The 14,835-nt window shown below is 47.8% G+C and overlaps 1 protein-coding gene across 1 annotated transcript in view; it reads left to right on the top strand.

Moving 5' to 3' along the window:
- trpm2 (transient receptor potential cation channel, subfamily M, member 2) overlaps positions 1-14,835 on the top strand; it is a 350,526-nt gene that overhangs the window by 213,340 nt on the left and 122,351 nt on the right. Inside the window, exon 18 of the mRNA XM_072484225.1 lies at positions 7,521-7,625. Within this exon, the coding sequence (XP_072340326.1) occupies positions 7,521-7,625 (105 nt within the window). The remainder of the gene's footprint in view (positions 1-7,520; positions 7,626-14,835) is intronic.

Below are 14,835 nucleotides of genomic sequence, written 5' to 3' on the forward strand. Positions count from 1 at the left end.
ACCTGTCTTCACAAGACTGTGTAGGATGTCAGCAAGGAGGAAAAAGGATAGCAGCCTCAAGAAGACATCTGTTCCTCAATTCAACCATCCTCCCCCCAAGCTGATCACTGTGAAGCATCCATGCCCCACTTGGTCCTCGACTCAGTGCATCTGGAGCCTTCATGTAACTCCTTCCAGTAAATGATATGGTAACCCAATGATCCCCTTATTTGTGAACTTTTCATGCAACCTTGTCGCAAACTAGTTTCCCTGCCCACGCTCTTCTTTCTTCCCTCCACTGTTCATCATCCTCACTCATCCACCTCCATGACCCTCTGCCTGTCACTGTGAGCCCTTGTCCTTCCACGTTGAAACCCCTTTTCTTTGTTAGGCCTCACACCCACTCACAGCCTCACCTCACAACCTGTCGAACTCCGGGCTTTGTTGTGATGGTTGCATGAGTCCCTCAACACAGTCCTGTTCAGGAAGACACTGATTTGTGTGACCTGGGAGGAAGGAGGCCCCTATACTCCCCAACGCTAGGTGCTGTACTGATCCGAAACTGGGACACAGAAGGGTCCATGGGTCCAGCAGTACGGTGCTGTCCATAAAAACCAGCTCAGCATGGAGATGGAGACAGGAAACCAGTTTGTCCAAGCAGAATGGTGTACAGCACATCTGAAGCAGCGCAGCACTATGGCAGAAAGTTGTTCACCCCAAAGTCGCTGGCGAATTGAAGACTGCCTTGTGGACACCACACATTGGCAATTGGGTTTGATGGCAACAACATTTCCCACAGGCTTTCCAGTAAGATTGAAAGGCATGACAGGATGCTAGTGGGCAGCTGTTGTAATGAGCATTCATGATATGCAATTCACTGTCGTTTCTTCCCAGGGAAGCACGGTAGCACAGTGGTTAGCACAATTGCTTCACAGCTCCAGGGACCCGGGCTCGATTCCCGGCTTGGGTCACTGTCTGTGCGGAGTCTGCTCGTTCTCCCCGTGTCTGCGTGGGTTTCCTCTGTGCTCTCCGGTTTCCTCCCACAGTCCAAGGATGTGCAGGTTGGGTGGATTGGCAATGCTAAATTGCCCTTAGTGTCTAGAAAAGATGGGGTGGGGTTACTGAGTTTCGGGGTTGGGGTGGAGATGTAGACTTTGGTGGCGTGCTCTTTCCAAGGGCCAGTGCAGACTCGATGGGTCGAATGGCCTCCTTCTGCACTGTAAATTCTATGAAATGCAAATGTCTTTCACAGCACCAGACAGCAGGTTGACCAACCTGCCATTGGGAGAATTGCTACACGATTTTACGTTGGCATTTTTCTGACTTTTTGGCTCCCGCTAAATTCTTCGGTGGGATCATTCCATCCTTAAAATCCACATAGACAGCATTGACTACATTTACTTCATCAACCTCCTCTGCTACTTCTTCAGAAAATTCAATTAGATTAGTCAAACACAATCTGACTTTTACAAATCTGTGCAGGATCACCTCAATTAATTAATTCAAACCTATCCAAGTGCCTGTGAAGCATTTCCCTGCTATTTCTAAACTTTTACCCATCACTGATGTTAACTGGCCTGTAGTTATGGGGAACATTCTTGCACTGTTTCTTGAACAAGGGTATCACATTTACTATCTTTCAGTACTGTGGTACTCGCCCCCATCTTGGGAAGATTTAAAAATAAGACAAGCCTTTCTGCTGTTTCCACCTCGCTTAGCGACCCGAGATGTAGGCCATCCAGCCTTTCCAGTATAATCTGCCCATCAATTTACACTTTCAACGAACTATCTCCACTTCCGACAACATTTTATCAACATCCTCTTCCTTAATAAACTCCAATAAAAGTTATTCATTGATATTCTAACTTTGCCTCTCAGTAAATATCACACTATCACAGTATCAGACAATGCTGACAGTGCAAAATGAGGCCATTCAGCCCATCGGATTTGCACCGACCCACTGAAAGAGCGCCCTACTCCAGGCCCATGGCTCCATCCTATCCTCATAACCCATTAACCCCACCTAATCCTATACTAAGGAGCAACTTAGCATGGTCAATCCACTTAACCTGCACACCTTTGTACTGTGGGAGGAAACCAGGAGTGTTACAACCCCCACAGAGGTCAAGTAATAAAGACAATCCAATTCTCTGTGACCGCCTCAGAATGTGAACTTCCCTGGTAACGGGGGCGGGGTTTCCCTTTAACAACAGGAGCCCTCATAATATAAAAACCCTGACCTGGATGCAGGTCAGGGAGGGAGCCCCTTTGGGGAGTGGGGAGTGTGATTGTATTATTAATAAACTTTGTTCGTCGTTTTCAACCTGCTGTTTCATGTGTGTTGATTTGTCGGATTCAACAAGGAGGAAACACAGGCAGAAATGGGGAGAATGTACGAACTCCACACAGACAGTCACTCAAGGTTGGAATTGAACCCGGGTCCCTAGAACATAGAACATTACAGCGCAGTACAGGCCCTTCGGCCCTCGATGTTGCGCCGACCTGTGAAACCACACTAAAGCCCATCTACACTATTCCCTTATCGTCCATATGTCTATCCAATGACCATTTGAATGCCCTTAGTGTTGGCGAGTCCACTACTGTTGCAGGCAGGGCATTCCACGCCCTTACTACTCTCTGAGTAAAGAACGTACCTCTGACATCTGTCTTATATCTATCTCCCCTCAATTTAAAGCTATGTCCCCTCGAGCTAGACATCACCATCCGAGGAAAAAGGCTCGCACTGTCCACCCTATCCAATCCTCTGATCATCTTGTATGCCTCAATTAAGTCACCTCTTAACCTTCTTCTCTTAACAAAAACAGCCTCAAGTCCCTCAGCCTTTCCTCATAAGATCTTCCCTCCATACCAGGCAACATTCTGGTAAATCTTCTCTGCACCCTTTCCAATGCTTCCACATCCTTCCTATAATGCGGCGACCAGAATTGCATGCAATACTCCAAATGCGGCCGCACCAGAGTTTTGTACAGCTGCAACATGACATCATGGCTCCAAAACTCAATCCCTCTACCAATAAAAGCTGACACACCGTATGCCTTCTTAACAACCCTCTCAACCTGGGTGGCAACTTTCAGGGATCTATGTACATGGACACCGAGATCTCTCTGCTCATCCACACTGCCAAGAATCTTACCATTAGCCCAGTACTCTGTCTTCCTGTTATTCCTTCCAAAACGAATCACCTCACACTTTTCTGCATTAAACTCCATTTGCCACCTCTCAGCCCAGCGCTGCAGCTTATCTATGTCCCTCTGTAACATGGAACATCCTTCCACACTGTCCACAACTCCACCGACTTTAGTGTCATCTGCAAATTTACTCACCCATCCTTCTACGCCCTCCTCCAGGTCATTTATAAAATGACAAACAGCAGTGGCCCCAAAACAGATCCTTGTGGTACAACACAAGTAACTGGACTCCAGTCTGAACATTTCCCATCAAACACCACCCTTTGCCTTCTTCCAGCTAGCCAATTTCTGATCCAAACTGCTAAATCACCCTGAATCCCATGCCTCCGTATTTTCTGCAGTAGCCTACCGTGGGGAACCTTATCAAACGCTTTACTGAAATCCATATACACCACATCAACTGCTTTACCCTCATCCACCTGTTTGGTCACCTTCTCAAAGAACTCAATAAGGTTTGTGAGGCACGACCTACCCTTCACAAAACAGTGTTGACTATCTCTAATCAAATTATTCCTTTCCAGGTGATTATACATCCTATCTCTTATAAACCTTTCCAAGACTTTGCCCACAACAGAAGTAAGGCTCACTGGTCTATAGTTACCAGGGTTGTCTCTACTCCGCTTCTTGAACAAGGGGACAACATTTGCTATCCTCCAGTCTTCTGGCACCATTCCTGCAGACAAAGATGACTTAAGATCAAAGCCAAAGGCTCTGCAATCTTCTCCCTAGCTTCCCAGAGAATCCTAGGATAAATCCCATCCGGCCCACGGGACTTATCTATTTTCACACTTTCCAGAATTGCTAACACCTCCTCCTTATGAACCTCAAGCCCTTTTAGTCTAGTAGCCTGAATCTCAGTATTCTCCTCGACAACATTGTCTTTTTCCTGTGTGAATACTGATGAAAAATATACATTTAGCACCACTCCTATCTCCTCGGACCCCACGCACAACTTCCCACTACTGTCCTTGACTGGCCCTACTCTTTCCCTAGTCATTCTTTTATTCCTGACATATCTATAGAAAGCTTTAGGGTTATCCTTGATCCTACCTGCCAAAGACGTCTCATGTCCCCTCCTGGCTCTTCTTAGCTCTCTCTTTAAGTCTTTCCTAGCTAACTTGTAACTCTCGAGCACCCTAACTGAACCTTCATGTCTCATCTTTACATAAGCCTCCTTCTTCCTCTTGACAAGTGTTTCGACTGCATTAGTAAACTACGGTTCCCTCGCTCGACCACTTCCTCCCTGCCTGACAGGTACATACTTATCAAGGACACGCAGTAGCTGTTCCTTGAATGAGCTCCACATTTCCATTGTGCCCATCCCCTACAGTTTTCCTCTCCATCCACTGCATCCTAAGTCTTGCCTGATCGCATCATAATTGCCTTTCCCCCAGATATAACTCTTGCCCTGTGGTATATACCTATCCTTTTCCATCAGTAAAGTAAACGCAATCGAATTGTGGTCACTATCACCAAAGTGCTCACCTACCTCCAAATCTAACACCTGTCCTGGTTCATTACCCAGTACCAAATCCAATATGGCCTTGCCTCTCGTTGGCCTATCTACATACTGTGTCAGGAAACCCTCCTGCACACATTGGACAAAAACGGACCCATCTAAAGTACTCGAACTATTGCGTTTCCAGTCAATATTTGGAAAGTTAAAGTCCCCTATAACAACTACCCTGTTGCTTTCGCTCCTATCCAGAATCATCTTTGCAATCCTTTCCTCTACATCTCTGAACTTTTTGGAGGCCTATAGAAAACTCCTAACAGGGTGACCTCTCCTTTCCTGTTTCTAACCTCAGCCCATACTACCTCAGTAAACGAGTCCTCATCAAACGTCCTTTCTGCCACCGTAATACTGTCCTTGACTAACAATGCCATCCCTCCCCCTCTTTTACCACCTTCCCTGAGCTTACTGAAATATCTAAACCCCGACACCTGCAACAACCTTTCCTGTCCCTGCTCTATCGATGTCTCCGAAATGGTCACAACATCGAAGTCCCAGGTACCAACCCATGCCGCAAGTTCACCCACCTTATTCCGGATGCTCCTGGCATTGAAGAAGACACACTTTAAACCACCTTCCTGCCTGCCGGTACACTCCTGCAACTTTGAAACCTTACTCATGACCTCACTACTCTGAACCTCCTGTATACTGGAGCTACAATTCAGGTTCCCAATCCCCTGCTGAACTAGTTTAAACTGGCACTGTGAGGCAGCAGTGCTAACCACTGTGCCACCATGCCACCCCTACATATCTATACTAGTCTTTTTATGTCTATAATAGTCCTCTCCTAAGTGGCCCTACCACTCCTAGTACCCATTAATACGCTGTGGAAACTTTTGGGTTTCCTTTTATGTTTCCATTTTTAAAAATGTATTCTTTCATTGGAAGTTTGTCCATTCCCTAATTGTCCTTGGACTGTGTGGCCTGCCAGGCCATTTTAGATGGCAATTAAGTGGTCTGGAGTCACATGGAAGCCAGACCAGATGACAGATGGCAGATTTCCTTCTCTAAAGGACTTTAGTGAACCAGAGGTTTTTACAACAGTCGATGAGAATTATTCTGGTCACCATTATTGAGGCCAGCTTTATATTCCAGATTTTATTAATTGAATTTAAATTCCACCAGCTGCTGTAGTGGTATTTGAACTCATGGCCCCAGATCATTTGCCTGGATCTGTGGATTACCAATCCCAGTGACAGTACCATGATGTCACCATCTCTCTTCGCTAACCTTGTTTTCCTCTTCACTTCCCCTCAGAACGTATCGGATTTGACCTAATTCTGGCTTGCAGGATTCACCTGACAAACATCACGGGCGGGATTCTCTGGTCCCCCAGCCCCGTGTTTCTCGGATTCTCTCTTCCCGCCACTTATCAATGGGATTTCCCATTGAAGCCTTCCCATACTGCCGGGAAACCCACAAGCGGGGGTGTGCTGCCAGTGGGAAAAGAGAATCCTATGGCCGGAGAATTATGTGCCAGCTTGCCCTGCCTGAAGACAGATGGGGAGGGTGTAAGTAGATTGCGTGTCGGAGCTGATAACAAAGATGCCAGGCATGTGCTGACGGTGAGAGGCAGCAGGGATGTGATGAGAAAATGGCCCGCTGTGGAAATGAAGGTGTGTGTGGGTGAGTGTGGTCTTCCTCGAGCTGGCAGTAAGTGAGCTCCCTATGGATTTGTGGTGAGTTTGTAAGGACTTCACCTGAGGCCCTCCTCCGATGCTCCTTCCCGATGGGCCGGGTTCCCGATGGGGGGAACATTTATCCTTTTTATTTTTGTGAAACCGGCGTGGCAGCTGCAGACTGAGTCCAGCGGCGCCACAGTCGGGAAGGGGGCCGCCCTAATGCTTTCTGCAGGCCGCCGCCGTGCAGGTGAGCGGCCACGGACCCGGCAATTCTCCGGCCAGTTAAAGCCGCCGCTGCCTGCCTGCCAGCCCCCCACTGGACGGAGGATAGGTGCAGCTTTTGTGCCATTTTTTCAGGCGTAAAATGCCACTGTTCCCATGCAGGCGTCAGCACTTAGTATTCAAATCGGAGAATCCAGCCCATGGTGTCGTAGCCCGGCAGCCCCATTAGCGAGCTAAACACTGCATTTCCCGCTCAATAATGCACTCTGCCAAAATATGGGAAAATTCTGACCTCTGTGTATCTCCATTGGACACGCAGGTTGAGCTGATGTTCCTTTTATGATGTCCTCCATTAGATGCGGATCTTGGGTTGGGTGTTTGTGGGAGTGACAGGTTTAGGGGGTGGAGGTAAAGATATAGATCATAGATCATAGAATTTACAGTGCAGAAGGAGGCCATTTGGCCCATCGAGTCTGCACCGGCTCTTGGAAAGAGCACCCTACCAAAGCCCACACCACCACCCTATCCCCATAACCCAGTAACCCCACCCAACACTAAGGGCAATTTTGGACACTAAGGGCAATTTATCATGGCCAATCCACCTATCCTGCACATCTTTGGAATGTGGGAGGAAACCGGAGCACCCGGTGGAAACCCACGCACACACGGGGAGAACGTGCAGACTCTGCACAGACAGTGACCCAAGCCGGGAATCGAACCTGGGACCCTGGAGCTGTGAAGCAATTGTGCTAACCACTATGCTACCGTGCAGGTAGAGAAGATGAATCGAGTTCTGGATGGGTTAAGACAGGCAGCTTGTGTTTGCTACAATAAAGCTCATTCCAATGTGGCTGGTGCCCAGTAACGTACAGAGAATTCACTTGAGGTGTTAGTATCGGTTACCTGGTGAAAGAGAAACTGGCTGACAGTCAGAATCCTCCCAATCCGCACTAAAGAAATTGCTTTTCTTTTTAGAAGGGACGAAGAACGGAAAAAGAAAAAGCTATCGAGCGATCGTGAGCTGAACACAAATTCACCTGTCACTGAGAACCTCAACTTTGGACAACGTGCCATCTCACAGTGAGTACAAGGCAGCATTCAGCGATTCACATCCTTCTCTCTCTCGCTGACTGGTTGGGTGTTTTCTCTCTGTCTCTCTTTCTCTCACTGTCTCCCTCTTTCATTCATTCAATGTCTCATTCCATCTCCTCTATCTGTATTTCTCTTGTTCATGTGTCTCTCTCTGCCTCCATTTGCCTATTTTTCTGTCTCTTTGTTTGCTGACATTTTCTGTCACTCTGTCTAGCCCCCTTTTCTCTCTGCCTCCTGTTATCTCTCTCCTTACCTGTGCTTTTTGATAAGTCTTAAAAACATAAGAGATAGGAGAATTAGTATATCAGACTGTTCATTTAACCTACTCCACCATCCGACTGGGCTTTTCATTTGCTTCACTTTCCATCCCTAACCTCAAAGCCCTCAACTCTATTCGTGTTTGAAAATCTATTGATCTCAGACTTGAGGATACTCTGCAGTTGATCAAATATAGGCCCCTGGGACAGAGAATTTTGAAGATTTACAACTCTTTGAGTGAAGACATTTCTCCTCATCTTTGTGCTTAGTTTGCTGACCCTCATTCTCCAACCAAGACCACCAGCTTTTCATTATCGACCCTGTCAATCTCTCTCCAAATTTGAAACGTTTCAATGAGATCAACTCTCATCCTTCTAAACTCGAAAGAATTAAAATCTATTCTACTCCAACTCTCCTCATGTATGCCAGCTCTCTTATCCCTGGAATCAAGTTAGTGAGCGCGATCCTCCGGCCATGCTGCACTGGAAAAGCAGCTCGCCGCGGCGCAGCGTGGCTATTCAAAGCCATGAGACTCTGCTCCCAGGATCTACCCAGTTCAGAACAATAGGGCAGCACGGTAGCATAGCGGTTAGCACGATTGCTTCATAGCTCCAGGGTCTCAGGTTCGATTCCTGGCTTGTCTGGGCGGTGTCGGCACATTCTCCCCGTGTGTGCGTGGGTTTCCTCCGGATTCTCCGGTTTCCTCCCACAGTCCAAAGATGTGCAGGTTAGGTGGATTGGCCATGATAAATTGTCCTTAGTGTCCAAAATTGCCCTTAGTGTTGGGTGGGGTTACTGGGTTGTGGGGTTATGGGGATAGGGTGGAGATGTGGGCTTGGGCAGGGAGCTCTTTCCAAGAGCCGGTGCAGACTCGATGGGCTGAATGGCCTCTTTCTGCACTGTACCGTCTATGATCTATGATAATGAATCTCGTGGGATCACTTTTTGGCAAATTTGCTTATTACAGCGAGGCAGTAAGCCTCACTCTAATGTGCAGATTCCCGAGGTACCTAAACCTCAGAGACCTTAGGCAAGCGCCGCTCAGTACTGGTCCTCACAAATGGAGACCAAATGGAACAGCACTCGTGGGGGTCTCCAAGAAGATCGGAGGCCCCCAGCTGCATGTCCTTTGGGCAGGGTGATGCCCTGGCACTGCTGGTGCTACCTCGTACCCTGGCAGTGGTAATTCCTCTCTGGCCATGGGGGAGGTGCCGGAGGACTGGAGAACAGCTAATGTGGTTCCACTGTTTAAGAAAGGTTGTAGAGACATGCCAGGGAACTACAGACCAGTGAGACTCATGTCAGTAGTTGGGAAACTACTAGAGAAGATTCGGAAGGCGAGAATCTATCTCCACTTGGAGAGGCAAGGTTTGATCAGGAATAGTCAGCATGGCTTTGTCAGAGGGAGGTCATGCCTAACAAATTTGATTGAATTTTTTGAGCATGTAACCAAGTGTATAGATGAGGGTAGTGCAGTTGATGTAGTTTACATAGATTTCAGCAAAGCCTCTGACAAGGTCCCACATGGGAGGCTTACTAAGAGGGCAAATGCACATGGGATACAGGGTGATTTGATAAGGTGGATTCATAATTGGCTTAACGGTAGGAAACAGAGGGGCTGGTTGAGCACAGTGGGCTAAACAGCTGGCTTGTAAAGCAGAACAATGCCAGCAGCGCTGGTTCAATTCCCGTACTGGCCTCCCCGAACAGGCGCCGGAATGTGGCGACTAGGGGCTTTTCACAGTAACTTCATTGAAGCCTACTTGTGACAATAAGCTATTATTATTATGATAGATGGCTGCTTTAGTGTCTGGAAGCCAGTGACCAATGACGTACCACAGGGATCCATGCTGGGACCCCTACATTTGCCATTTATATAAATGACATAGATGACGATGTGGGGGGGTAGGATCAGTAAGTTTGCAGGTGTCAGAAAGATTGGCCGGGTGGTTAACAGTGAGGTTGAGTGTATTGGGTTACAGGGAGATATAGACGGGATTGTCAAATGGGCGGTAAGTGGCAGGTGGAATTTAACCCTGAAAAGTGTGAGGTGATACACTTTGGAAGGAGTAATTTAACAAGGAAGTATTCAATGAAAGGTCTGACACTGGGAAGTTCCGAAGAACAAAGGGATCTTGGTGTGTTTGTCCATAGATCTCTGAAGGCAGAAGGGCAGGGTAATAGGGTGGTAAATAAGACGTATGGGACATTTGTCTTTATCAATCGAGGCATAGATTACAAAAGCAGGGAGGTCATGATGGAGTTGTATAGAACTTTGGTGAGGCCCCAGCTGGAGTACTGTGTGCAATTCTGGTGGCCATAATATAGAAAGGATGTGATTGCACTGGAGGGGATGCAGAGAAGATTCACCAGGATGTTGCCTGGGATGGAACATTGAAATTATGAAGAGAGGTTGGATAGGCTTGGGTTGTTTTCTCTGGCTCAGAGAAGACTGAGGGGCGACTTGATTGAGGTGTACAATATTATGAGGGGCATGGACAGGATGGATAGGGAGCAGCTGCTCCCCTTTGTTGAAGGGTCAATTATGAGGGACACAAGTTTGAAGTGAGGGGTGGGAGGTTTATTTTTACCACAGTGTGGTGATGGTCTGGAATGCCCTGCCTGGGAGGGTGGTAGAGGTGGGATGCCTCATGTTCTTTAAAAAGTACTCGGATGAGTACTTGGCATGGCACAACATTCAAGGCAATGGGCCAAGTACTGGCCAGTGAGATTAGCTGGGCAGTTTAGGGCCTTTCATGCATCGGTGCAGGCTCAATGGGCCGAAGGGCCACTTCCACACTGTAGTACTCTGTGATTCAGTGCCTGCCTGGCAACCTGGAAGTGCCGCCTGGGTGCCAGCCTGGCACTGCCAAGGTGCCCAGATGGCGCTGCCACTGTTCCAGATTGGCACTGCCAAGGTGCCAAGCTGGCATTTTTTGTGCACACGCGATCGGGCCGGGATTGCCCGGCGTGGGTATTGGGGGAGTGCAGGGGTGGTGGTGTGGGAGGTGGCGGGGGGGGGGGGGGAAACGGTCCCATATTGCTTTCGAGCTGGGGGGTGGCGGAGGTGATGCCATTGGGTTAGCACTGTTGCTTCACAGCTCCAGGGACCCAGGTTTGATTCCCCGCTGGGTCACTGTCTGTGCGGAGTCTGCACCTTCTCCCCATGTCTGTGTGGATTTCCTCTGGGTGTTCTGGTTTCCTCCCACAAGTCCTGAAAGATGTGCTGTTAGGTGAATTGGACATTCTGAATCCTCCCTCAGTGTACCCGAACAGGAATCGGGGTGTGGCGAGCGGAGCTCCCTATTGTAAAAAACAGGGCTTTGTGCGGCCTCGGTCCCGGGTTCCTTGTTCAAAGCTGGTCACGTTGAATAGCCATGTGTTTCTCGGCTCTGCGAGTGCCAGGAAACACGTGGCTAAACGTGCTCGCTTGGGAACTTTGTTCCCTTTTGGGAAGATCACGCCCATTGAATCAATCTGGAAAGGACAGACTTGAAACATTCTCTCCCCACAGATGCTGTCCAATCTGCTGAGTATTTCCAGCATTTTCTGTTTTTACTTCAGATTTTTAGCAATAATTTGCTTTTATACTAATCTAGCAAGCCTTTGTTGCACCTCCCTCTACAACCTCCCTCTACAGTAAATATATCTTCTTTAGGGATGGAGGCAAGAACTGTGTGCAGTACTCCAGGTGTGGCTCACTTTTCTAACTGCGGCAAGACTTCATTACTCTTATAATCCAAAGTCCTTCATTAGCCTTCCTAATTATGTATCTTCATGTTATCTTTCATGTACAAGGAGTCCCAAAACCCTCTGATACCAACGTTTACCAGTCTCACTCATTAGAAAATATTCCTGTTTTTCCATTCCTCTTACTGAAGTGGATAGTTTTACACTTCCCCACATTATAATCCTTTTCTATCAGTTAACTGGTCTCTATTCCTTTTTTAACCTCTTTGCATTCTCCTCAAAAGCTTACTTTGCTCCCTAGCCAGCCGTCTGCATGTTCTGACATAACACAGCTCGTCCCCTCATCCAAAATAGTTGAAATCCAAAATAGTTGAAAATAGCTGAGGCCCAAGTATTGACCCCTGAGCGATAAAGGTGGAACGTTCTGAACATACTCAACAGACCGGGCAGCATCTGCAGAGAGACAAAGGATGTTAACAGGCAGAGTTTTACAGGGCCTCTTGTGGTGGAATGGAGGGGTTGCAGTAAAATGGCGTGGGCCTTGTTGTGCTGGTTCCCTAACCGGTTCCTCTCACTGACCAGTTTTACCAGATGTGGGCAGTGGGACAGGTGAGGGTACAGGTGGGAATTCCATCCCTCACCTGTAAATTCCAGCCCACTGTGTTTGGAATGCAGTAACATACCTCGTCCAAAGATGAGGTGCTTTTCTTCAAGCTTACACTGAGCTTCATTGGGAAGTGGCAGAGACAAAGGACAAAATTACGACAATATTAAAATGTCAGCACACTGTAAGGCAACATCTCGCTTGCAAACTGACCCCAATCTGCAGTTAATCTCTCCAATGTAGAGGAGACAACATTGTGAGAAGTATACTGAATACTAAATTGAAATTAGTCACAGTTTCAGAGAAAAGCATGTTGGGAATGAGAAGGGAGGAGGTATCCTGTCACACCTTCTACACTTACATGGTGTGGTGAACCACTGTATTATATTGTACATACTGTTCTTACTTATGGTGCTTACTGTTCTCACTGTTTGTTACATGTCTGGGTTTGTCCCTACTGGCTCCGCCCATCTGGCTCAAGTATAAAGGTAGCTAACCTCCAACCCTGCCCTCATTCTGGGACCGGCTGCCAGCAGGTGTCTTTTAGCTGATTAAAGCCACAGTTACTCTTCCGACTCTCGTCTGTCTTCATTGATGGTACATCAATTTAATCAGCTAACATTTTAAGATGGATCCATCACTCAAGCCTGATCGCCTGGAGCTGGACCCCCAAGCAGCTGATGCCACTGCCATGTTTGAACACTGGCTAAGCTGCTTCGAATCTTACATTGATTCCTCCGCCGCCCCCGTCGCTGAGACCCACAAACTGCGAGTCCTCAACTCCCGTGTGAGCCCGCAAGTTTTCCTTCTTCTCAGAGACGCTACCTCGTTCGAGGATGCGATAACGCTGTTGAAGGGGCAATATGTTAAGGAAGTCAATGAGGTTTACGCTAGGCATCTCCTTGCCATGAGGCGACAGCGCCCCTGAGAATCACAAGCTGAATTTCTGCGCGCCTTGCAGGTACTCGGCCGGAACTGCAGTTGTAAGGCGGTATCGGCTGTCAAGCACACCGAATTGCTGATCTGGGATGCCTATGTCGCAGGCATAAAATCTAATTACATCCGCCAGCCCCTACTAGAAGGGGGTACACTCGACCTCCAAGATACAGTACAACTCTCGGACTCATTGGAAGTGGCCTTCCATAACAAAAGGTTTTGTGAAGGGTAGGTCGTGCCTCACAAACCTTATTGAGTTCTTTAAGAAGGTGACCAAACAGTTGAATGAGGGTAAAGCAGTTGATGTGGTGTATATGGATTTCAGTAAAGCGTTTGATAAGGTTCCCCACGGTAGGCTACTGCAGAAAATACGGAAGCATGGGATTCAGGGTGATTTAGCAATTTGGATCAGAAATTGGCTAGCTGGAAGAAGACAAAGGGTGGTGGTTGATGGGAAATGTTCAGACTGGAGTCCAGTTACTTGTGTTGTACCACAAGGATCTGTTTTGGGGCACTGCTATTTGTCATTTTTATAAATGACCTGGAGGAGGGAGTAGAAGGATGGGTGAGTAAATTTGCAGATGATACGTTTGGTATGTTGCCTCCCAGGTGCAAGGGTACGTGATGTCTCGGATCGTGTTTTCCGGGTCCTTAGGGGGGAGGGGGAGCAGCCCCAAGTCGTGGTCCACATTGGCACTAACGACATAGGTAGGAAAGGGGACAAGGATGTCAGGCAGGCTTTCAGGGAGCTAGGATGGAAGCTCAGAACTAGAACAAACAGAGTTGTTATCTCTGGGTTGTTGCCCGTGCCACGTGATAGTGAGATGAGGAATAGGGAGAGAGAGCATTTAAACACGTGGCTACAGGGATGGTGCAGGCGGGAGGGATTCAGATTTCTGGATAACTGGGGCTCTTTCTGGGGAAGGTGGGACCTCTACAGACAGGATGGTCTACATCTGAACCTGAGGGGCACAAATATCCTGGGGGGGAGATTTGTTAGTGCTCTTTGGGGGGGTTTAAACTAATGCAGCAGGGGCATGGGAACCTGGATTGTAGTTTTAGGGTAAGGGAGAATGAGAGTATAGAGGTCAGGAGCACAGGTTTGACGTCGCAGGAGAGGGCCAGTGTTCAGGTAGGTGGTTTGAAGTGTGTCTACTTCAATGCCAGGAGTATACGAAACAAGGTAGGGGAACTGGCAGCATGGGTTGGTACCTGGGACTTCGATGTTGTGGCCATTTCGGAGACATGGATAGAGCAGGGACAGGAATGGATGTTGCAGGTTCCGGGGTTTAGGTGTTTTAGTAAGCTCAGAGAAGGAGGCAAAAGAGGGGGAGGTGTGGCGCTGCTAGTCAAGAGCAGTATTACGGTGGCGGAGAGGATGCTAGATGGGGACTCTTCTTCCGAGGTAGTATGGGCTGAAGTTAGAAACAGGAAAGGAGAGGTCACCCTGTTGGGAGTTTTTTATAGGCTTCCTAATAGTTCTAGGGATGTAGAGGAAAGGATGGCGAAGATGATTCTGGATAAGAGCGAAAGTAACAGGGTCGTTATTATGGGAGACTTTAACTTTCCAAATATTGACTGGAAAAGATATAGTTTGAGTACAATAGATGGGTCATTTTTTGTACAGTGTGTGCAGGAGGGTTTCCTGAAACAATATGTTGACAGGCCAACAAGAGGCGAGGCCACGTTGGATTTGGTCTTGGGTAATGA

This window comes from Scyliorhinus torazame, chromosome 2 (genome assembly GCF_047496885.1).
Source record: "Scyliorhinus torazame isolate Kashiwa2021f chromosome 2, sScyTor2.1, whole genome shotgun sequence".
NCBI lineage: Eukaryota > Metazoa > Chordata > Chondrichthyes > Carcharhiniformes > Scyliorhinidae > Scyliorhinus > Scyliorhinus torazame.